At 38.8% G+C, this 24,423-nt stretch overlaps 1 protein-coding gene across 7 annotated transcripts in view; it reads left to right on the top strand.

The window, feature by feature from the left end:
* The window catches only part of LOC103190869 (protein transport protein Sec24A), a 58,840-nt gene extending 35,832 nt beyond the window's left edge, over nt 1-23,008 (top strand). For all 7 annotated transcript variants that reach the window (XM_042338666.1, XM_042338656.1, XM_042338671.1 and 4 more), the window contains 15 exons: nt 67-176; nt 358-470; nt 1,202-1,320; nt 2,746-2,801; nt 5,379-5,585; nt 7,907-8,030; nt 10,381-10,539; nt 11,402-11,575; nt 12,678-12,788; nt 13,699-13,874; nt 14,508-14,645; nt 17,098-17,202; nt 18,694-18,786; nt 20,434-20,537; nt 21,027-23,008. In XM_042338666.1, coding sequence (XP_042194600.1) covers nt 67-176; nt 358-470; nt 1,202-1,320; nt 2,746-2,801; nt 5,379-5,585; nt 7,907-8,030; nt 10,381-10,539; nt 11,402-11,575; nt 12,678-12,788; nt 13,699-13,874; nt 14,508-14,645; nt 17,098-17,202; nt 18,694-18,786; nt 20,434-20,537; nt 21,027-21,141 — 1,904 coding nt within the window. In that variant the 3' untranslated portion in view covers nt 21,142-23,008. The remainder of the gene's footprint in view (nt 1-66; nt 177-357; nt 471-1,201; nt 1,321-2,745; nt 2,802-5,378; nt 5,586-7,906; nt 8,031-10,380; nt 10,540-11,401; nt 11,576-12,677; nt 12,789-13,698; nt 13,875-14,507; nt 14,646-17,097; nt 17,203-18,693; nt 18,787-20,433; nt 20,538-21,026) is intronic.
* Nucleotides 23,009-24,423: the final 1,415 nt, after the last annotated feature.

Here is a 24,423-nt window from a genome sequence, read left to right as displayed (position 1 = left end):
AAAATGACCAATAGTACATTCATTTAGAAATTTTAGCAAAATCTTACATTTTACCTTAAATTACAGTACCTGAAGAATTTATGTATAATCCTTTGACGCGTTCCTATGGGGAGCCACACAAACGACCAGAGGTTCAAAATGCAACAGTAGAGTTCATTGCTTCTTCAGACTACATGGTAAAACATTGTATTTTAGAGAATGAAAAAGTGTAAAATATAATGTAACTGGCAGTCTTTCCAGTTACATATAATTATGATTTTAAGTAATCTTAAACAATTCTTCGTCTAGTAAAAGTGTGAAGTTCTAGCTTTCATTTGCAGCATGCTTCTCTTTGTAACCAAAATGTTTGCTTTGCAGTTGCGACCTCCTCAGCCTGCTGTCTACCTCTTTGTTTTTGACGTCTCCCATAATGCGGTGGAATCAGGATATCTGAACATTTTCTGTCAGTCACTGTTAGAAAACTTGGATAAGTAAGATAGTTTTTTTTAATGGAATTTGCATGTGTAAATTAGAAAGGTATTTCAAATCAGATATGCTTTCCTCAAATAATTCAGAAACATCTTAAGAACTCCCAACAACTCCTATAGAGGTATACAAAACTTCAATTGGGATTGAGAATGCCAACACAGGACAATTTAATGACAGCACTGAGTGAATACGCACTCCCATTGGACCATCCACCTGTCCGTATGCTGTCAGTAGGCTGGTCCAGTAGGTTTAGGGCTGCAAAGGGCAATTTCAGGATAATTCCAGGAATTATTTCTTGAGTTATTTTCTTTAAGAGGGTAATTAACTGGAACGGGTTATCAGGAAGGGGTGGTTAGGGCCAGGATGCTGGACTCATTTTGAAAAAAACCTTGATGCTGTGATGGGAGGGTGAATATTCTGGAAAGATGAGATCAATTATCTGTTTTATCTGAACCCATTTTACGACCATGTGAAATCTTGAAGAGAAAATTTGCTGTTTGGGTTGTGACCCAAATTGTCCTATTAATAGCTTTGAAATAGATGTTTCAAATAGGAATACCTGTCTTTGCTATTCAAATGTAAATGCTTAAAAAATTATATTCAAACATTTACCTTGAATAACCTCATTTTCTAACTACTTTTTTCCTGTTAATACATTGCTTGAATTTTTTGTGGTGGGAAATTAATCTAAAAGGCAATGCTTCTTTGTTTAATGTGTGTTTGTATCTTTAAGGTTACCTGGAGATTCAAGGACCAGGATAGGATTTATTACATTTGACAGCAGAGTTCACTTCTTCAACTTACAAGAAGGGTTGTCACAGCCTCAAATGCTGATTGTGTCAGATATTGAAGGTATCAACTGAAAATGTGTCTTGCGAGTAGAATTCATGTTTCAATATTTGCTACCGTATAGCAATATGCTGGCCAGAATAGCACAATCTGTTAACGTAACTTGTATTAAAGTTGTGGCGTATATGTTCTGGGTTTTTACGTCTCCAACCGTACTGTAACTCAAACGTAGCCGAAACACACTTCCGTGCGTTCATCACCTCCCACCTTGACTCCCTATCACTGAACAGATCAATTTCAAGATTCTCACACTCGTCTTCAAATCTCTTCATGCCCTGGCACCTCCCTACCTCTCCGACCTGCTTATTCTCCAACCCACTATCCACCTCCTGCTCTCAACTGGCTCCAGCCTCCTGCTTGTCCCTCATGCCCTCTGTTCCACCATCAATGGCTGCAATTTCAGTCACTGTGCCCAAAACTCTGGAATGCTTCTTCTATCCCTCCACATTGCCCCTTCCTTCCCTGTTTTCACTTGCTTTTCTACCTACATTCGTGCCTACATTCACCTCCCCCTGGTCCTGGGTCATGCTTTGCCACTGTCAAGCACTCCTGGGGCGCACCCCTGTGTGAGGGACGTTACATTAAGTTGCTGTTGTTTGTACAAATACGTGAGGTTTGCTGTACAATTCATCTTTTAACTGCACTATAAATAGGATAACTGGTGGGTGGAAACCCCTACAACTTAATTCTGTATTATAGGCTTTATTGGTCTAGCCCCAGAGTTTAAAATAATTTCACTATTCAATTAAGGTTTGCACCACTAGGTTTGTATCATGTCACAACCAAAGAGAACATCATAACAATTCTTCTTTTGGTTTTGTGATATTTTCAGCGACCTTTCTCTTTCTCTTTTTCCCTTTCCGTCCACCCCACCCCACCTCCAGCTCAGGTTCCCAGTCAGCTGTATGAAGCACTTTTAGTCGTGCTCCCGACATGAAAGGCACTATTGAAATGTAATTTACTGTTCTGTCATTTGCTTAGATTTTATCATCATCTGCGCTCCTTGTTCAAGTATTCATTTTGTCGGAAAAGGGTATAGATTTAAAGAAAATCCTGAGCTCAACAGGATGTTGCAGTAATTATCTTATACTGGGGCTTATCACTGGCAAATTGTCAAGCACTTTGGTACAATCTGCTGACATGAACGTTGTAAATTGTATGTATTGTATAAATATGCTCACTATAGATATTTGCACATAGGAAGTACAAACAGGATACACATACACCATGGTTGGGGTAGATTTTGCCAAGAGGTGATGGTGAAAGAAACCTAGGGATGTTAGTGGGCTTATTACCTTGTTTTAGATAATTGTAAGACCTAAAAAGGAAGCTTTGAACTATTCTGTTGGTTAGTTAGTCTAGTTAGCTTTTATGTAATCAAAATAGTTTCTTTTCCAGTCATTAATAGTTGTTTTTTTCCATCCTCAGAAATCTTTATACCTACTCCAGACAGTTTGCTGGTAAATCTACATGAAAGTAAGGAGGTAGGCAAAGCATAAAGGGAAGTTGTACTTTGTTTTTTTTTAAAAAAATCTGATTTTAGCTTAGATTCTTAGTACTGTGAATTTTTAACATTGTTTTCCACACACTTTAGTAATTTAACTGGCTCTGCTATAATCCAGAATTTTCTGTGATGCCCCAAAATTGAATTTGTAATCCTCAACATTTAAAACTCCAAACCAAGTAAAAGCTTTTTAATACATTAAAAATACATGTAGGCTCTATTCCAATGTAGCATGGAAGGGCTTGCCTTGTTCAACCTGAGTTTCAGTTGTACTGACAGATGCAGAAACCCATCACCATGCTTAAGAATCCCAACACTTCCTCACCTATACTTAGAAATTTCTTCAATCTTTGAAATCGGTAGTTTCTTTTGGACAAGTTCATCTTCGTTTTTGACAGCAGCGATTATTTTTGTAGTGAGTTTTGAACCATTTGCACATACAGCATTGTGTGTCACGAACGGTCAGAGAGTCTCCTTGTGGAGGAAGAATGGCGACAACAAAGCTGAAATAAAATTAGGGCATCTGTTCCAAAGGATTTACATTTCAAAAGATCTACTAGATATGTATGTCAGTGATTGAAGAAACCTTGGTTCCGATCAAACACATTAGCAGCTTTTAGGTATGTTCACTATGTTCACTTTAGCTTACTCATTTGGTAGCATTCTCGCCTCTGAGTCAGAAGGTTGTAAGTTCAAGTCTCACATTGGGATTTTGAACTCATCGTCCAGGCTGACGCTCTACTACAGTGTTGGGTGTGTGTCGCATTGTTCGAGGTGCAGTCCTTCGGATAAGACGTTAAACCAAGTCCAAGAGGCTAGTAAGGATCCTGTCGTTCAATTCAAAAAGAGAAGAGAGTTTCTTCCGATGTCCTAGCCAGAAATCTCCCAAATAAAATGGTCATTTCATTGTTGTTTCTGGGGCAATGCAAATTGTGTGCAAATTGGCTGCCGCTTTCGAGTAGAAAAAATAGTCAATATGCTTCATTCACAATGATTTCTGTGAAGCTCTTTGAGACATCCCACTAACACGACAGGCACTATATCAAATGTAAGAATTATTTTTATTTTAAACCCAAAACATTAATATGGATTTTTCAATGATTATTGTATGTTGTAGAATCAATCTTCTCCTGACCACAATCTGTAAAATAGCTTTAGCTGAGAGAAAGCATTAAAATAACCTTATGAGTTGTACTAGGAATAAACAGCACTGAAGAACCATTTCAGAATGCTTAATGCAGAGAAATCAGGAACAAAGCTATGCCCACACATAAGCAATATTTTAAAATGATAGTTTAATCAACAGAGGTACCAATTTAATCGTAGACATAAATCAGGAACCTACTCAAACACACAGCCTTTCTCGAGTTTTTTGTTGGTGTGACTGTAGATGCATTTCTGAAAATAATCAATAACTAAGCATTGGTACAGGTATGGAGAAATGATAATTAGCAATGAACAAGGTTCTCATTCAAACGAAGCCCACTGGAATGTTTCAAGTAGATAAACAACATTATTACTGTATATATATTTTTAAAAAACAAATCATGATGAATTAAGATCTACTTTACTGATTAAAAATAGAAACCAAAGTCTCGGCAAATCCCAGTGACATCCTGGGATCAGCTCAATATTTGAGTGGTTTTATATTGAAAAATTAACTCCAGTATAGCGGCAAATTGAACATGAAAACACTCAACCTTCACTTCACATTTGCACATTTGCTGTTAAAGGCCGGTGCTTTGTTGTTAGTTCAGCATCTGTGTTTTGTCCATTCCTTGAGAATGCCTGTTGTGATGCCAACATCATCCAGTATAACCAGAAGCTGTCATTTGCCCTTTTGCTGGTAACATAATCACATACAGCAAAGTTCCTCTCTCTTTCTCTGTCTCTCTATCCCTATTTTTCCCTCTCTACGCGTGTGTGTATAAACTGGTCTTGCATCTCCTGTTACAGAATGATTTAGTGAGCACTCTGCATACACGGTGTTGCTTTTCATTTAATGCCCCCTTGTGGTCTGCTTCACAGTACTCCAGGAAAGATGAGACGTTTGAAAACTACAAAAATAATTAATTGCCTGCAAAGAATGTTGGCATATCATCAGTTTTCAAGCTGATTTGTTTGTACATTAGTAATTTTTAATGTATTATGGATGTCACTGAGGGACAAATCATTTAAGCAATCTATTTTTACTGTGCTCTTGAACTATATAAGTATATTTCACCCACAAGTCCACACAACCACCCCACTTTACAGTATACAGTAAACTCCTGATAACTCGATCCTGACTTAACTCGTCAGTACCACTTAAGTCATCATGCTGTCAAAATCCTGGCCAAATTTATTTCTGTATTTATACATATGCCTAACTCATCATTGAGCTATTTTCCCTTGGAGTGACAAGTTAGCAGTAGTTTACTGTATGCTAGGAAGTTCTTTGAGATGTCTTGACTACGTGATAAGGCACTATGTCATGTGCAAGGGTTATTTAAGATTATAATTATTTTCCAAATCCTTGCAATATTCTGGTATTTAATATTTTGTCTTTAAATTGCAGCTTGTTGTAGACTTACTGAAAACACTACCAAAAATGTTCACAAACACAAGAGAGACCCACAGCGCGCTTGGCCCTGCTCTACAGGCTGCATTTAAACTTATGTCTGCGACAGGAGGACGTATCTCTGTGTTCCAGACACTACTACCATCTATAGGTGCCGGGTGTCTGCACTCCAGGGAAGATCCCAACCAGAGATCCAGCACAAAGGTAAGTGCACCTTTCATGCCAAAAGGGCAAAAGCCTTGTTTTAAAAAATAAGTACGTGAAGGAGATTCGGCTTGTACTAGTGAAATGTAATAATAATAATAATAATAATCCTTGCATTTGATATAGCGCTTTTCACGTCGGGAGGACGTCCCAAAGCGCTTCACAGAATATACTGTAAAGTGAGTTGACTGTATATTTGTGGGCGAACGCGGCAGCCAATTGTGCACAGCAATGTCCCACAAACAGTCATAGATTGAAAATGACCAATTTAATTATTGTTTTTGTTTTTTGGAGGGATTATTATTAGGCGTGTGGAGTAAGGAAACTTGCCCAAGGTTTCGCCCTGTCTGGAATTGAACTCGGGTCTCTCGCTTGCAAAGTGAGTGCTCTAACCACTGAGCTACAGGACTCCGAGTAAAAGAAACTTTACTCTTTATCACTGTTAGTAAAGTAAAACCTGCATTTGAAGGTTATAATGGTCTAAAGTACCTGTTCCACAATACATTTTAGAGAGATTATTGGTCTCTGGGGTGTGCCTGTATAACCACTGAGCCAATATAATCACTTATAGCTAAGTATAAGCATATATTGCTTTTAGCCATGCGGGCATTTTATACTTTTACCTCATTTGTTTATTTTCCATGTTATTCTGTGTAGGAGACTGTCATTGTGGAGACTAAGCTAGAGTTCCTCACCAAGTAGAGAAATTGTCATCGGGAACTTTTACCAGATGCAGGAACAGTGCTTAGTTAGATGTCTTCGTGGAGTCCTGTAGCTCAGTGGTTAGAGCCCTCGCCTTGTAAGCGAGACATCTGGGTTCAATTCCAGACAGGGCGAAACTTTGGGCAAGTTTCCTTACTCCACACGCCTAATAATAATACCTACAAAACAATAATAAATTGGTCATTTTCATTCCACGACTGTTTGTGGGACACTGCTGTGTGCAATTGGCTGCCGCGTTTCGCCCACAAATATACAGTCAATTCACTTTACAGCATATTCTGTGAAGCGCTTTGAGAGGTCTAGAAGATATGAAAAGCTATATCAAATGCAAGGATTATTATTATTTTTAGGTGCTCAGTTTCAAATGCATTAAGGAAATTCTTATGACATTAACTCAGTTTTAAGAAATATTCCTTTGATGATCTGGTTGAACTCTTTGGAACATCGTTCCCAGATTAGAATTGAAGTAAAACTTTTCAGCAGTGAATCCCAAGCATTCTCAGGGTGTGAATGACACAAACGCCAGAACCTTCAAAATGTCAGTTCTCAAAGATGTCACTCTCAACTCTGGGTTTCCTTTCTTCATTTGTTAGCAGAAAACTGACTTTAATGCCTCTTTAGAAATTGTCCTCTTCACACCTTTTTGAAGCCTGGAAATGGAACAATACCCACCCTTTAGCTTCAAAGTCGAAACAATGGAAGCCTGACCATTTATAGTTTGTGACAGATAGCAAGCTCCTGAGGAGATCAGTGCAACAATGGGATACTCTATAGTCAAGTTCCTCTCCTCATCACTCACTATCTTGATCAGACAAATATCGCCCTTTTTCTGGGTTAAAATCCTGGAACGGCCACATTCGTGGGAGCCCCATCAATACAAGGATGGCAGTGGTTTAAAGAGAAGACTTTCCACCACCTCCTCAGAATAACCCGGGATGGAAAATAAAAGTCAGTGTTGCCCACATCCCAATACAGAGTTTTAAAAAAAAATGTTCTTGGTCAACGATCCCCAAGTCTTCCCTATGTGCCCAAAACTGAAATGGACCTGGAGTTTGTGCCTTTAACCCAGTGGTCTGATCATGCTAAGCCAAGTGGCTTGTATCTCACTCAGTGCTGACTCTTCTTTCACTGATTGTAATGCACACTTTCAAGGCGCTTTGATCAAAGTGTTGGGAGTTACAAACCAGGTACGTCAGTGTAATTCAACATTGAGCTATGTAGCTACTTATGCTTGTAGAGATATCACAAAGGTTTTAAATTTTTTTAAAAAATGGAACTCTAGGAATGTGGGAGATACTGTCAGAGCCAACGTTTATTGCCCATCCCCGGTTGCCCTCGGAAAATGATTGTCTGTCTTCTCTTTAAAGAGTTACCTGTTTTGTGGGGGAAGGCGGAATCCAATGGAGTTGCTTGTGACTTACTAAAGCCATTAAAGGGAATGTCCTGTGTTTGCCCATTCTGATCACTGCATGAACTGTGTGGAGGATAACCTCCTTCAGCAAAACCCACACTGGAAGTAGATGATGTTACTTTCGACAAGTGCTTGTCTGTAAAATCATGGGTAATGTTGTTATTAATACTGACTTTTTTTACTTAAGGGGGTGCAGCACCTTGGCCCAGCCACAGACTTTTATAAAAAGCTTGCTCTGGACTGTTCCGGCCAGCAGGTCGCAGTGGATCTGTTTCTACTCAGTGGACAATATGCCGATCTAGCCTCATTAGGTATGGAAACAGAATTTCATTGCTAGAGAACCATGAGACCAATGACATTTAACTGAACTCTCGTACACGATGCAGTGCTGCTTGTCACTTTTGTCACAGTCACTGAGGTGCAATCTCACATTACTCTGTACGATTTGCCGTCACTGTTCTTTCCCTAACCCCCCCACCCCCCGGTACCATTACTCATAAGTTGATCAATTGAACTTTAAAATATTGGCCAAATCCAACTGGTTCTATGGTAAATTACGAATCTAAGGTGAAAGCTCACTCTTTTGTATACAAGTGGGTTTGTGATTAATTGCTGGAAAGTGATGGTGCTGTTACAGTTCTTTTACAATAATTGGCTCGGGCGGCCCCCAGTGTCAGCCAACATACGTCAAATCGATAGGCGGCTTTATATAATCTTGAGGGCAAGTTAGAAGAACTGCAACTTTTGGCACTAATTTCAGTGCTGCAAACCGTTGGAATTCATGCTTCACCAATCATCGTATGCTGAAATAATACATTCTCCTCCCAGGGCAAGCGGCACTTTAGCAGTGTCTGGAGGTTTGAAGGCCGCTGCTACAAGTTTCTTCCGATTATAATTGCTTTATTTAAATATTGTGCACAAAGGTGATTTTCGCAAAGGGAAAATCACCCACAAAAGAATTCTGTCACATTACCTTCCGGCAACAAGTGTTTTTCTGCTAATTATTTTATGCTGGAATTGTACTGTGTGCTTCGTGCTGAATGGCCACAATGTGAAAGAGTTTAGCTTTCAAGCATGCAATATAAACAGGAGCTCCCGGAGCACAAACCAACCTAGAGACCCATTACAGCGGCTACTGGAAGGGTTCATTTCACACCTCAGCAGTGAAAATGGTGTGAGCAAATTACACTCAGCTCACTCCTCAGTGGGATATTGCGAGCTCTCAAGCCATGGGTTGGACTCCATGGATACTTTCAATAGGTTCTTTCAATATTGTTGGGCCAATCACATATCCAGCATTTATTAAAGTTAACAATACCAGTTACATTCATAAATCACCTTACACATTGGAATGACGTCTCAAAAAACATAACACTGCTGGCTGGGGTGGAAGCCGACGGAGAAAGATAACCAGAAGCGTGGTCAAATTTTTGTTTAATAAATCCCTGATTTGCTATTCACAAATTGTGCCATGATGCACAAGTGAGGAGCACCAAATTAGATATTTAGAGCTTTTTGGCTCTGATTGAAACTAGTCGAAATCTGGAAATGATGTGTAGAATTTGCTTGTTTCATAGCCAGCGATAGTTAATAGCACTATTTGTGATACGTAGTGTGAAAAACTAAACAGCCACTAAGTCTCAACTCCCCTTCCTACTTCAGGTCAAGAATTCAATGCTTTTCTTTTGCCCAAGACGGTCTAATGTAAATTACAGCTGCTTCAGTGGCTCATAAATTATCATTCTGGCTTATTGTTTATGTTCTGATATTGTGAGCAATCCTCAATCTCTCCATCCCAGAAAATATGTATTACAGATCAAGATCAAGCCCTCAAGCTGGCTGCTCAGTAAACTGTTTCATACCGAACCTCACAGATGATGTTTATTAATCCATGATCAGAATTAATTATTCTCAGTGTTAGTTATCAAGTGCTGAAAATTTTATATTGTAAATTAACCTTCCTGCAGCAAAATCGCTGTTTCTGTGAAGTGGCTTCACTCCCACTTTTTATAAAGCAGCATTAGTGTGTAACGAATTGTTACTTAGCTAAAAAGCCGCTGAGAACTATTTCGTTTTTAAGATCCAAGGCTTCTAAAGATCTGAGGCTTCAGATAAAACCGAATTACTGGAATAAATTGTTTTTAAATCGGTATAAGACACTTAGTATATCACTAATGGATCAACTTCTTGTGAGATTACAAAACCTAATTCCTAGCCTCACAGAGAATTAATGCATCACATGGTTTGGATGAAGAAGGCCTTTTGTCCCACCTGATCTCATCCTTCCAGAATATCCACCCTTCCATTCCCCCATCACAGCATCAAGCTGCTTTTTAAATGAGTCCATTGTCCTGGCCTTGTTCCAGTTGTTAATTAATCTCTGATAACCTCTGAATAAAAAAAAAACTTCCTGGTATTTGTCCTGAAATTGCCGTTTACAACTCTAAACCTGTGTCCTCGTGTTCTACTATCATTATACATCGGAAAATGTTGTTCTGGGCTTACTTTTTACAATCTCATTTAAAATGTTATATGTCTCAATTAGGTCTCTTCTGATTGTTAAGCAATCTCTGTTTGGGGATTTGTCAATGATGGCTTTGCCCTTTTCCTGTGTTTACTGGTAATGGATTCATTAAATATAATTTTTTGTTTTTTTTGTAGCGTGCATGTCAAAATATTCTGCTGGATCCATCTTCCATTATCCCTCATTCCATCACATTCACAATCCTGCCCAAGTGGAGAAGTTTCAGAAGGATATCAAGCGCTATCTCACTAGAAAAATTGGTTTTGAGGCTGTCATGAGGATACGTTGTACGAAAGGTAATCATTTCATCCTACGTGTGTGTGTCTATATAATTCTGGACATTTTATTCTCTCTTAAAAACTTTATGTTAAAAAATGCCCGCCATATTCAGCGACAAAATACACCGTCCCTACACTTCACAGTAAATCCCATGAAGCACTTTGAGACATCCTCTCGATGGTTGTTTGTCGGAATTTACTGTGCGCAAATTGGTTACCACATTTGTCTACAAAATAGTCACACTTCACAGTAAAATCCTGTGAAGGGCTTTGAGACGTCTCGTTCACATGATAAGACTTTATACCAAATGCAAAGATTATTATAAAGACTATATCAAATAAAAGGATTATTATTTTTTGGGTGGGGGGAAATCTTGAAACAGGAGAGTTTCAAAGATTGCAAGAGGAAATAATAGCATTAACTGGGAAATTGTTCTGAAACAAAGTGGAAAGAGAACCCTGGGGATAGCTGTAACTAAACATGCTAAACACTTAGTAGCACTTAGGCCTGACCAACGTGGTAATGCTACCACTTTTGCTTCTCACTGTTCTATTTAGACTCAACAACAACAATTTGTGTTTATATAGTGCCCTTCACAGCAAGTAGTATTGTAAAGACTCAGGAATATATGAGCAGAATAAATAAAAATAAATTATACAGCCAACCGAGCAACTGGATTAATCTATGCATTAAAAGTTCTTGTATCCTATTAGTACCTATGACAAGTGCTTGGCACCATATTCAGTGAAACTGTAGCTATAAAATGTTTGTTGTTTTGTTTTTTGCAGCATTGTAAATTACTCATGAAATCTACAATTAAGCATTGCTTTCTTAAAAAAAGTAATGCTCCATTACTGAATGCTGATTTGTTGATTCCAGGTCTTTCCATTCACACTTTCCATGGAAATTTCTTCGTACGTTCTACTGATTTGCTGTCGCTCGCTAATGTCAATCCTGATTCAGGATTTGCAGTACAGATGTCTATCGAAGAAAGTCTGGTCGACACATCCATTGTATGTTTTCAGGCAGCCTTGCTTTACACTTCAAGCAAAGGTAGGGAAATGCAGTAAAATATGTCTTTACAAGCTGGTGTATTTGATTTACATTTGGTACAAAAAGGAAAGGCAATTCTAAACTAACTGGTTTGGCTAGTTAAATGTACGATAGTTTGCAAAATATGTCTGATCCATTTACATTTTAATGTAACTTGTTTTAGTCTAAAGGTTTTTTTCCCTCATTTCTATTTTTCGATGTAAATATGTGTAACACTTCACGGAAAGTTTGACATTTGTAACCAAAAGCCATAAATATTTTTCCAAGCACTTGTCCTATAAGAATATAATATTTATCTGCTCCTTGGTAAATAGTAATACAATAATACGATTCATGCTTAAAAAATTCTATCCCCAGGAATAAATATTGGTGAAGGATATATATATATATATATTTTTAAAAGGGTAGAAATTCCATCTGAATCTGAAGCACCCAGGATGTCTGGAGGTCTGCTCCCTCCGCTTAGCGGGCTTCGGCCTGCTCCATGTCCCCCACCCAGCCCAGCCTGCCCCACCATCGTTGGTCAGGCCTTTGGCCTGTCTGCTCCCATCCTTTTGATCTTCATCTCACAGTCACTTTGCCTCTCTCCCTCCCATCTTAAGACCCTCCTCTTCGACTGGCCCTTTAACGTAGTATTTGTAGAATTTGGCAAGCTTAGATCAGCTTTCAGCAAATGAGTGGTTGTGCTGATCTCTAGTGTTGATTCTGGAGGCTGATGCTTTCATACATTTTGTAACAATAAAAATGAAGGAAGGCAGGAATTTGGAGAGCTGGTTGCTTAGAACCATAGAAATGTACTACTTAGAAAGAGGCCATTCAACCCATCCCACCTGCGCTGACTAAATCTGGCATTAATTTAATTTTAAGGAAGTTGGAATCAACCTAATAGGTAGACAGCAAAGTATGGCTGTTCAAAGCGATGGGGGTGCGGTTGGGTAGGGGGTGCAGGGTTGCACAAGAACTTTGCCTACTGTGGAAACGTGAAAACTTGGTAAATGTGAGTACATTGCTTCCTAAACACAATGCTTACATCTACTTTCGCTGCAATGCAAGTGGAACAAGACTAAGGCTCTGTTGTGACTTTCTCTTTTGCATTTTTCAGGTGAGCGTCGTATTCGAGTGCACACGTTGTGTTTACCTGTTGTGAGCTCCACGGCTGACGTTTATGCTGGAGCAGATATCCAGGCGATCATTTGCCTTCTGGCAACCATGGGTAAGGCATTGTTCAGCGCTTTGGGACCTCCTCCCGACATGAAAGGAACTCTATAAATGTAATTTTGTTGTTGTTGTTGGTGCTCCAGTGGTTTGTCTATTGAAAATTCCAACTAACAAATGCAGGTGGTCCCAGAACACCAGACACTCACCTGTTTGTTTGCAATGTGTGAACATAATTTCAGAGCAATCTAATGTTTGGCAATCGCTAACAGAGCTGACAGCCAAAAGTATCTCGCCACGCCAGAAATAGGATTGAATGCATTAGTGTAGATAGAGGTATCTTGTGTTTAAAATGTAATCGTGTGTTTAAGAACCCGTTCCCGTTTTGCACATCTAGTTTCCTTCACGAACAGTCATTTATTTCCTGACAGCCATATCAGATGCAGTGATCAATTCGTAGAAAAGTACCTGTTTGTACTTCTCTTTCGTTCCTCCCTGCCCCTCCCTGTTTTTGAAAGCCACAAGTAAAAACGAACTCATCGTTTTTAAAGTGCAAACGTAACCTTTTTTTTCTCCCCGAAGCATAAACCATCTTCATCCAAACAAACAACTTGCTCTTAAGTTTTCCTCAATATTGCTGTGAGGCAACTTATCAAGAGTTGCAAAAGAGCTGGCATCGACATAGTATTTTGCTTTTGCTTTATGGAGAAATGTCAGGTTTATTCTTAGATTCTCCCCATTGTGACGTGTTTAAAATTGGAAAAGTTAAAGGGGAGACATTGCAACATTTTGTGCTGCCAAACAATTGGTTTTGCTTATTTATTCTTTCCGACGTGAAGGGCGCTATTCAAGTGTAATTTGTTGTTTGTATGTTTAATCATGACAGTTGATACTGTTGACCAAACTTGTGCTGGCTTGATTTTGCACTGCATTAAGATTCATAACTTTACCAATGCTTTGCTCCTCAGCTGTTGATCGATCTATTTCATCAAGTCTACCCGATGCTAGGGACGCCTTGATAAATGCTGCGATAGATTCTTTATCTGCCTACCATTCAACCGTCTCTAACCTCCAACAATCTGTATTAGTGGCTCCGTACTGCCTCAGGCTGTTCGCCCTCTATGTTCTGGCTCTTCTGAAGCAGGTACGTCTGAAACAACAGAACTTGCGAAATCTTCTACACAGTGTGGCAGCAAATTCAAAATAGCTGGTCTATGCATTTGTGTCTCTCTGGCTGCAGGTTTCTAATAGAAAATTAAGGTTAGAAACTCGTAAATTTCATAGAAGCTCTATTGTTTTAAAAAAAAACACACAATAAATGATTACTGGCTTGTAAAGGAAGGAGCTGCTGACATAAGTGCCTGGATTTGAACATAATACTTGATGTACTGTATTTGCTTTCTAGCGCTAACGTTTATAAATTCTGTCTATTGGTAAAATGATCTTAATTAGATTTGAAGCAGTATGTTGGTGACATTGTCAGCCAGGTTTCTTAAAATAAAATAATCCTTCTGGACTTTGCTGAAGAGGCAACACAGCTCGGTGATGCAAGCACCGAGTGCTGAGTGTCAGAGAGCACTCTGCTCTTGAAGACCCTGCCTCATCGAGCCACAATGTGACTGTTTGCAACGTCTGCTTTGATTTTATTCCAAGAGCTCGGGGGGGGGAAAGCTAACTGACGAGATGGGAAGCCAGGCTTTGCTGATTTATTTGACAATTTTACCCACCATTGTACAGAAAAAATAATAATATTTTGCCTGATCTTTTGTTTGTGCAGAAAGCGTTCAGAACTGGCACCAGCACTCGTTTGGATGAACGGGTATTTGCCATGTGTGAGATGAAGATTCAGCCACTGGTTCATCTGATGCTCATGATTCATCCCTGCTTGTACAGAATAGACAATCTATCTGATGAGGTCAGAGCAATAATGTATTAAAACAAAACTTTCAACTTTAAATCCGTTTCAGTAAAAATGGGGAATTCCTAAAACCAGGGCTCAGAGGTTATCTCTTCTCTAAAGGTTTTTTTTCTAATTAGAATAATCAACAGTATAACGAATCTCCATCCACTAGGTGTATTTACTGTAGGGTGAACAATTAAAGTCATAGTTATGAGATTAGAATATTCCTGAACAGAAAATGTCATAGTAAATAATTGCATGCTCTCATGCGGAAAAAGATACATTTCGAAATAATATGTCTTTTCTGCTGACAAAACTACATTGCTGTTTTCTGGCTTTCTCTATACTCCTTGCTTTCTTAGCACTACATTTATCCTTGCACAAAACCCTCAACTTCTATATACAGTAAATTATTTCCGATCTGCAAATCCGTTTACATAGTTCATTAAAATAATTGTTCTTTGACTCATGCACTAAAGACATCCAATCATTTAAAATACCTGTCGTATCAAGCAGTTGTAGGGTGCAGTGTAGATTTTTCTTGACTCCAAAATGCAATGTAAATCAAATTTCATACAGAAATACAGTACTGAAGTTGTCTTGCCAGGACTCCGAGATGCTATCTGCGTGAAGGGTGCTATATGAATGCAAGTTGTTATTTTTTTTGTTCCCTTCCAAGCTCAATTTGCTGAAGACAGAAAAATATGGGGATTTACTCCTATTTATTGTAAAGAGGCCGGCTGATTGAGATGGATCTCAAAAGAGTGAACTGACCCATTGTGATTTGACAATACTGAGTCAAAGAACAAGAGCTGTTTTTATTTCTTTTCAACCTACTAGAGACGAGGCTACCATCATAGTGTGTTACAGTGCAGTCTCATTCTAATGTGCTCAGTGTACAGTTCAATGTGTATGCAATACAGCACCAACAGCAATCCCAGACGTGAATGTGAGGTGGAGCTACAGCCAAATATTTGTTGTGGAAAGAGGTTGTGATAGAGGGAAAGCGCAGACCTAAAGTTCTCTTTCAACCTCTTTTCCTCTGCTGCTGTCTGGGCAGCTTCCTGCACCTGAGTAAGGCTTCATAATGTCAGTGTGCGAGAGGTGATATAATGTGTCTCATTTACAATGCGGTTTCATTTTACGCGCCCTACCTACTATGTTATAACGAACCTGCACTGCACTGTTAATCCACTGTACTCTCTTCTCCTGATTCTCCCTGTTGTACTATCTTTTATACTGTCGGGAGGTAGAAGAGGGAAAGAGATGAGATTGGAAAGATTTCATGCATATTTGAAGAATTTCAGTGTAAGTCCCATCACTGTAAATTGTGTTGTAAGTGCCTGCATATTGTCGGTAAAGGAAGCAAGCATATTCTTTAATGGAGGGTTGGGGAGAAATGCATTTCCTTTCCATTTTATTTTCATTTTTTAAAATGTACAAATTGAATTGGCCTTTTTTTTAACACAGAGAGTGGTGGGAGCGTGGAATTTCCTGCTGGGGTCAATTGTTGGGGCGGCATGTGCGTATTCAATAAAAACATTGCACACATGGTTAAGAGAGAATAAGGTTGAGGTATAAGGGGGAAAAGCCGTAATATGGGACTAGAGATAGGATCTAAGATAGGCATTGTGTGGAGGACAAGCACCAGCCAGACTGGAAGGGCTGAATGGACTGTTTCTGAGCTGTACCATCTGTTAATCTTTAATTTTAAACCTATGCTTTATTTTTCTTGCTCGGCTGAGAATTTCGTACTTTTTTGTGTGATTCATTTGATTATCACTTTACTTGACTAATGGTTGCTGTTTGCTATTTATCAAGATGTTCCTAATTTTGAATTAGCGTCGTTCACAATTTGGTTTCCAGCCAGAATAGTTCACTCATGCTACAATCATTCACTCTCTCATGTTTGGATGTCCTTCATGTTTGTTTTGGTTGTGATTGTGAATTTTATATTGATCACCTCAAGTAACCAGAGAATTAATCAAAATTTTCCATTGGTACAAAATGCATGACCCTCATTAATGCCTGAAATTGTTTAAAAAATCTTAAACAGTGCAATGATGACATTTGTGTTTATTTGAACACAGTTGTGGCAATTATTTTAGAATTATTAGTGTACTTTCCATAAGTGTAGAGATTTATAGATATTATCCTTGCCAAGTATTCATTCCACATTTATGCACAAAGGTTTTGTGTGGCACATTGGTGCCGAGTATCCTATATCATGTAGTGGTAGGCTGCAGATTTGAAGAGCATTACACTTTATAGCAAATCGAAGTCTACTGCAGTATTCCACTGGTGTCTGACTGCCAGGGGAGGAAGGATGGAGCCTCTGCTTTAGAGCTCAATGCTGTATCTATTGAGACATAAGACCACCATATAAATATTAATATCTAAAATAACTTTTTTTCACTCTTGTAAGACCAATTGCATTGGTAATGTTTTGCTTCTATCTTTGTGTTAGGGTTCCATCAACGTCAGCGACAGAACCATTCCCCAGCCACCTATTATACAACTTTCTGCAGAAAAACTGTCACGGGAAGGTGCTTACTTGATGGATTGTGGTTTTGTAAGTATTTTTTGACCCAATAATAGAATTTTGTACAATTTATATGCCTGGAAGTGTTCTCAATGAGAAAGCATTCAGTGAATCGGCTGAAGGAACCAGGTTCTCCAGGGATTCCACGCGGTCTTGGAAGAGGAAGTCAGAGGACACTTTCAGAGAGCAGGTTGACAAAGATAATGATTAATCTTGCACATTTGTGTGACCCAGCACAAGCATTGTGGTAGATCGTACACCATCACGGTTACGAACCCTACATTCCAGACACTCGAGTTATTCACAATAAACTCTACCATGAATTCAATCTATATTTGCATTATATACAATTCCAGCTTTTTTGTGTCTTCTCCTCTTCCATCTTCAATCGCCAACTACAGTAGAATTTAGATCAATTAATCTCAACCTTGTTAAGTTCTCACAGAGTATAAGGAGAACTCTTCCACCCCTTCTCTCTCTCACTTGACATATGACCTGTCATGAATATTCTTTGTTAACTCATTTTCAGGCTAAATATGGGAATTTTCTCACATGTGATGAAGACCTCATTCTCAGAAAAATAATCCAAGAAACAGGACAGCAAGTGAGGCTCTGGTGTTAATTTACATTGCATCCAGATGAGATTGATTTCTTACAAGCCCCTTTGGGTTTATTGAGTTGACAAAGAGTCTCACTAACTCAGCATCCCACAGGCATGCAGATGTTTCAGCAGATGGACTCACGATTGACTATCAAGATGACTCAGAGCTCCGATTTGTAGGATTTGTCTGGAGTGCATCCATATGACAATCTTCCAGAGCAAAATGTTGTCACAATTTCATTGGAAGTGAGCAATAGCTCCAGGCAACACCTCAGCTCTTCTGAAATGGAATGACACCTCATGCCTCCCTCAGCTTTCTCTAATTAAATCGAGAACATAAGATTCAATTTAGTGTCCCCTACTGCCTGAGGGAAATTTATTAATTTAGTATTTTAATGAAGAATTCTATAAAGAAGTAATAAACTAAGATTAATGATCTATGATTACTAATTATCTTAATTGTGGAGATGGTTGGTTCACTTGTGTGGAGAATATGACTAAGCTTTAAGGTAGAAACATTCCAATTATTTTCTTTATATGCACATTACATTAAAAGGCGTCAACCAGTTTACTGAGAATAAGCCTGGCCACCAATACGCCCTATCATCCAATTTTATCACTGAATTCTTTAAGCATGTCAATCATGTCCTCATAAACCATGTCTAGGAAGTCATGTAATTAAACAGTTTAGAATTCATGCCCCTCACACACGCACACGTACACCTTGACATGAACCTGAATATTGTACTGAGGAACCTTACATCTGATATTTTTGTTAATATTAGAATCATACCCTGTACTCACTGTACGCATTGTTGGTATTTCAGATAAAGTTTCTCACTTCAAGGGACTAATAATGTGTCTTTTTAAGCTGTCTGTCATTGTACCCAGATGGAAGTAATGGTGTCCTTGCTTTTAAGGCTTTGTATCTCTGGATCGGAAAGAGTTGCTCCGCAAACTTTATAAGTGAAGTGCTTGGCTTTTCGAACTACTCTTCAGTACCACAAAACATGGTAAGTTGATGGGCTTTGTGTAAGTGTGAAATTGATGCACTGCTGTTGAATAATATATGCAGCACGCGTTTGACTGCATTATTCTTAAATTGTTTTATAAATTAGTGTAACAATCTTTACTTTTGATAAAGCACCTTATATTTGAAACATCTAAAAGTGCTTCACAAGGTTTTTCTGTGAAGTTAGTAACTGTGTATTTGTAGGTGAACTTGGCAGCGAATTTGCCTGCAGCAATTTCCCTCAAAACAGCCATAAAGTGAATGACCAATTTTATCTGGAGGTTTGTTGGCCAGAAAACTCCCTTCTCTTTTCAAGTAGTGCCATGGGATCTTTAATGTCCATCTGAAAGGGTAGATGGAATCCTGGTTCAATGCCTCAACTGAAGGATGGCTCCTCCAATAACGCAGTCCCCCCCCAGCACTGAACTAGAATATCAGAATAAGCTCAGAGTGCCCACATAGAGCTTCAACTCACAACCTTCTGACTCAGAGGTGACTGTGCTACTAACTGAGCCATTAACACCTGATATTGATGAGAAATAGGCTTTGAATCTATTCAGTTTCTAAAATAATTTTAAGTAATGGGGGATTTCCCACATTTAAAGCTGGTTGAGCTTCCATCCTCTCTGGATATTGCATATACACCAGAGGGGAGTTTGTGAGCGTCTGTCTCCCTGCTTCGACCTGTGTCATTCTTGTGATGGCCATGAGGTGGCGATAGAACGCACAAAGTAAACCTGTCTGTCTCACCTCAGCTGGGAATCACCTGGTCTCTGCTGGGAATCACCTGGTCTCTGCTGGGAATCACCTGGCCTCAGCTGGGAATCACCTGGCCTCAGCTGGGAATCACCTGGCCTCAGCTGGGAATCACCTGGTCTCTGCTGGGAATCACCTGGTCTCTGCTGGGAATCACCTGGCCTCAGCTGGGAATCACCTGGTCTCTGCTGCTGTGTGTCCCCCTGAGAGCATCAACTGAGTTTGTGTATCAATTTAAACTTAAATATAATACCCAAAAGTTTAGACAAACAAAATTAACTTCACCTCTAATACACAAATAACATTGATGTTAAAGATTCATTCACGCTATTCAAAAAAAAAAGAAGGGAGTTCCTTCCAGTGTCCTAGCCCATAATCCCCCAGATGAAATTGGTCGTTCACTTCATGGCTGTTTGAGGGACTGAAGCATGTAGTGAAATCCAGTGTAACACTTAGCTGAACTGGACACCACAACACCAGAAGTTTTCAATTGACTGGAAGTTCATCCTCATTGGAGGAGGATCGACACTGAGGCAGTCAATACTATATTGATCAGCAACGATCAGTAGATCAGAAACGAGCAACCAAGATGATTCTGGGTGTGGTGTTGCCCTGCCTTGCTTGGAGAACAATGGACTTTGCAGCAAAGTAATAAAGTTTAAAGATTATGAAGTGAATTGACAAAGTTGTTCCAGGCAAATAAATAGTAAATTGAGAAAACATTTCATACAGCGAAAATGTGGAATGGGCTAAACCAGAGATACGCCTGATATGTATTCCAATAGTTTTAATAATTTAATGACGTTATCAACTGGAAGTGTATTTGCTGCTGATTAACATATTCTTATCTTGATTTCTTCTCCCCCTTCTCACCTCCCAAATACTGTTAAAGACTCAGCTGCCAGAATTGAACACAGCTTTATCTCAAAGAACAATAAATTTTATTTCCTGGCTTCGAGAAAACAGACCGCTCTTTCCAATTCTTTATATTGTGAAGTAAGTACTTTGACAAAACATAAAGTTACAGACTCCAGAAATCTGATAAACAACCCCCCACCAAAATGGTGGAAATCCACAACAAGTCAATGAGCATCTGAAAGTGAAAGCAGGTTTACATTTTGGAAATGATCTTTCAACTCATATGAAAGGTCAGGTCTAAAGCTTTAACTTCTCTAGCTCTTATAGATGTTCATTGGCCTCCTGCTGTGGATTTGCAGATTTGGGGGATTTGTTTTTATTCATCTTCAAGTTTAAGGATATTTCAAAATAGTTCTTTTAAAATGCTTTTCTTTTAAAAATAATATATCGATTTTAGCAATAGTTATTTACAGACCATGTACTGATAATGTTTTTTTTGTTGTTGCAAATAGTATTGTATTAAGTAAATACAGGATTTAAGTTCCTAGAGTTGTAATAATATTGACCACTGCTGTGTATTGTGAATCTCCATCACATAACATTGACTTTTCTGTCATGTGTCAACAGGGATGAGAGTCCATCCAAAGCAAACTTTTTACAGAACTTGGTGGAAGACAGAACTGAATCTGCATTATCATATTATGAGTTTCTTCTTCATATTCAGCAGCAAATCTCCAAATAAAAGTTGTCGTTTCAGTGAGTTGAAACTGCTCAGTGATCTCGTTTTGGGAAGGGAAGGGTGGGAAACAGTACTGTCATCCGAAGCAGTCATGTTTACCTTGGAGGATAAATTTTATGTTACGATATGAGATGAATAACTTAACAGTGTTTCAGTCCTGATGGAGGTTTTCACATCATTGATAGAAATATCACAAAAAAGTTGGTCAATGAAACTTAGTAACCTTGCAGAATCAATTCTTGGAAGTTACTACACTGTAATGTTATGTGTTTCTGCTCTGTGTGACTGTGAAGATGTAAATGCCATTGTATTTATATATTAATGGCATTGAAGAACGGGCTGAAATGTTTACATCTAGATAGAGCAGGAGTTGTAGAGGCCTTGCTCCTTACTACAAATAGAATGGATTTATTTATTACCTTGTACAAGCCCTATTTCTTCTACAAAATTTCATAAAGCAGCTTGATCTAAATTAATTTTGCTATGTGTAAAGTATCAGTGTAACGTTTTGATTTTCACTGGTATTGGCAGTGGTAGAGGTGGTGATTATATGTGCTTAGACAGTTAGGAATTTTTACTGGATTGTTGTAATCAAATGCAGACTACGGTCGATTTACAGAATAAGATCACTTGCAGGAGGATCGTTGAATGTGGTTTAGAGATGCACATTATAAAATACAATGTGTACATAGAAAACTTAACAAACTTTGTAAAGTAATGTACAAAAGGTATCTACCTAAATTTAGGTTTCATTGAAAAACAAGTGAATGAGTGAACTGTATGGGACAGTGTTGAATGTTAATATGAATAAATTCCTCCTGCCTGAGTCAGGCCGTGTGAGACTGCTGAGAGGACCTGAATGCAGGTATTTCTGTGCCATTCTTCCAGTTCAACTGGCAAAGACTCGCCTGCATTAAAAAGAAAGTTTCCTTTGTAATTCTGTTTTTGCTTCTTTTATGTGGAATTAATTTATGACTGGCTATTGATTAAAATAATTCTGTTTGATTATTTTTAAAACAAAAAAAATGTTGGTATAATCTGTGTATACTTGTTTAATCTTATAAAACCATATTTGTCTGCCTAGAGCTAGTCAAATGGATAGGCCATATATTAAGTGTACATCAAATGCCCACAATAAACGTCACATGACAATGGGTGACCATTTTAAAGGAAGAACTAAACTGTAAACCGCTAGGAAGCAGAAACATTGAACACCTGCAACACAGTTGTAGCTGAATAAATGTACAGATTCCAACATGAGGTTCAGTATATTTACATACTGATTAATTCCTTGAACCTCTAGAATCTGTAATCAGTACTATTTTCTACCACCATTAATTTGCAAAATATCAGGTGGTATTCAATTCATCCTGGGACATAAAGTTCATTGCTGAATTAGCGAGATCTAATAAAAGTGCACATGAGAGAATGGCCTCTTGTATCCAACTGAGACTTCAGGACTGGGAGCAGGCAGACAGCAAGTGAGGAGCAAGTCTTAAGAAATAGGGAGCTTATGTGATGCCCAAACCCCAGCAATCCCCATAGCCTGTGGAGTCTGTTTGTGTGTTGAATCTGGAGAACCTTGGTGAGAATTGAATCTGGGAAATTAATGGAGAGGAGCCAGTTCAAGATAAGGTATTTAGCCAGTTTCTGATTGGAAGCAATTCAAGATGGTAGTTTGTGAATTAGCAAATGGAGGCAGGGGAAGGCCGCGTAAGAGTTTTGAATTGGCTCAGATTGTATTGGTTGGAGGGATAAATACACCAGTCCAGTCAAGATAAAGATCTATGATTGTTAGTGAAGAAATAGTGAATCCCGTGGCTTGTATGTGGTTAAAATAAAGTCTTGTCAAATTGACAAAATATTTTAATATTTGTGTGCATTATTTACTCTTCCTGTTTGGTATAATCTGTACCTGGTGCTTTTCAAAGGTAACATTCACTCACTGCATTTGACCCGAGGTGCTGTTGTTACAGATATGGAATGCTTTCATTAGTGAGAAATAACTAATAATTTATAATCTAAAAATCAATCCAAATTGGATTGTTTGGATTGAGGTTAGATTATAAATGATTAGATATTTCTCACTAATGAAGTACTTTCATAAATCTCAATGAATTAATATCTCCATTTAAATACAATTATCAACTTGCTTCAATATAATTAGGCCACATTCAAACATTAATTTGTGTCATCAGTTGTTGGTGCTCTCTCACCACTGTATCAGACCCATATCAGGAATTTAGCTTGTAATTTAGGCTGACACACCAATTCAGTTATTTTGGAGTACTACATTGTTGGAGGTGCATGCCTTCCTTTGGATGATTCAATAAAACTGACCTCCCATCCGCCTGTTTGGGTGGATGTTAAAGATAGCACCATTTGAAAAAGGAAGGCAGATTTCCCTGGTGTCCTGGCCAACAATCACCCAAATAAAATTGTTTTTTTAACTTCATAGCTGTGTGTGGGACTTTGTTGTGTGCAAATTGGCTGGTATCTACAAAATACACAGACAATCTACAATAAATTTTGTGAAGCACTTTGAGATGACTTCCTGAGATGAAACGCACTGCATCAATTACAACTAATTTTATTGCAGTCTTCTTAGAAATCCTTACCTGAGTACATGCCAAATAGGTCAGCCAGCATTATAGCTAAATGTACCAAAGAGTGGTGCAGTTAGGTCTGAAAACAGTCAAAAAGTAGCTGCCAGAGAAGAAATTATAATACATCAGGAGATTAGAGAAGGCATCAGGAATATGACTCCACAACAACAACAACTTGGATTTATATAGCGCCCTAAATGCAATGGCTATGAGGGAATATCCAGATACGAACTGGAGACCACTTGATCTGCAGTCAAATACTTTGCCCTGAGTTACATCTCTTGCTGAGGTGTGTAACAATAACTTGCACTTCTATAGCGCTCTTCACGCAGAGACCTTAACAGTGACGGAGCACGACGCTGAGGAAGGGGGAGGAGGTGTCCGTAAGCACGGTCAAAGAGAAAGGTATTCAGGCTTGATCTGAAAAAGAAGACGGAGGGATTGAGGGAGAGAATTCCAAAGTTTTGGGGGGCAGTGGGGACAAGTGACAAGCAGGAGGCCAGAGCCAGCCGAGCAGAGGCGGCGGGTGGTGGGGAGTAAGCAGTCAGAAAGGTAGGGAAGGGCCAGAGCGTGAAGGGATATGTAGATGAGTGTGAAGATCCGGAAGTTGATCCGTTCTGTGATAGGGAGCAGGTGGATCCTGGTGAGGGCTGGTGTGATGGGGCTACAGGTTTTACAA

This window comes from Callorhinchus milii, unplaced genomic scaffold, assembly GCF_018977255.1.
Source record: "Callorhinchus milii isolate IMCB2004 unplaced genomic scaffold, IMCB_Cmil_1.0 Scaffold1, whole genome shotgun sequence".
Lineage (NCBI taxonomy): Eukaryota > Metazoa > Chordata > Chondrichthyes > Chimaeriformes > Callorhinchidae > Callorhinchus > Callorhinchus milii.
This window is presented reverse-complemented; position numbering and strand designations above follow the sequence as displayed.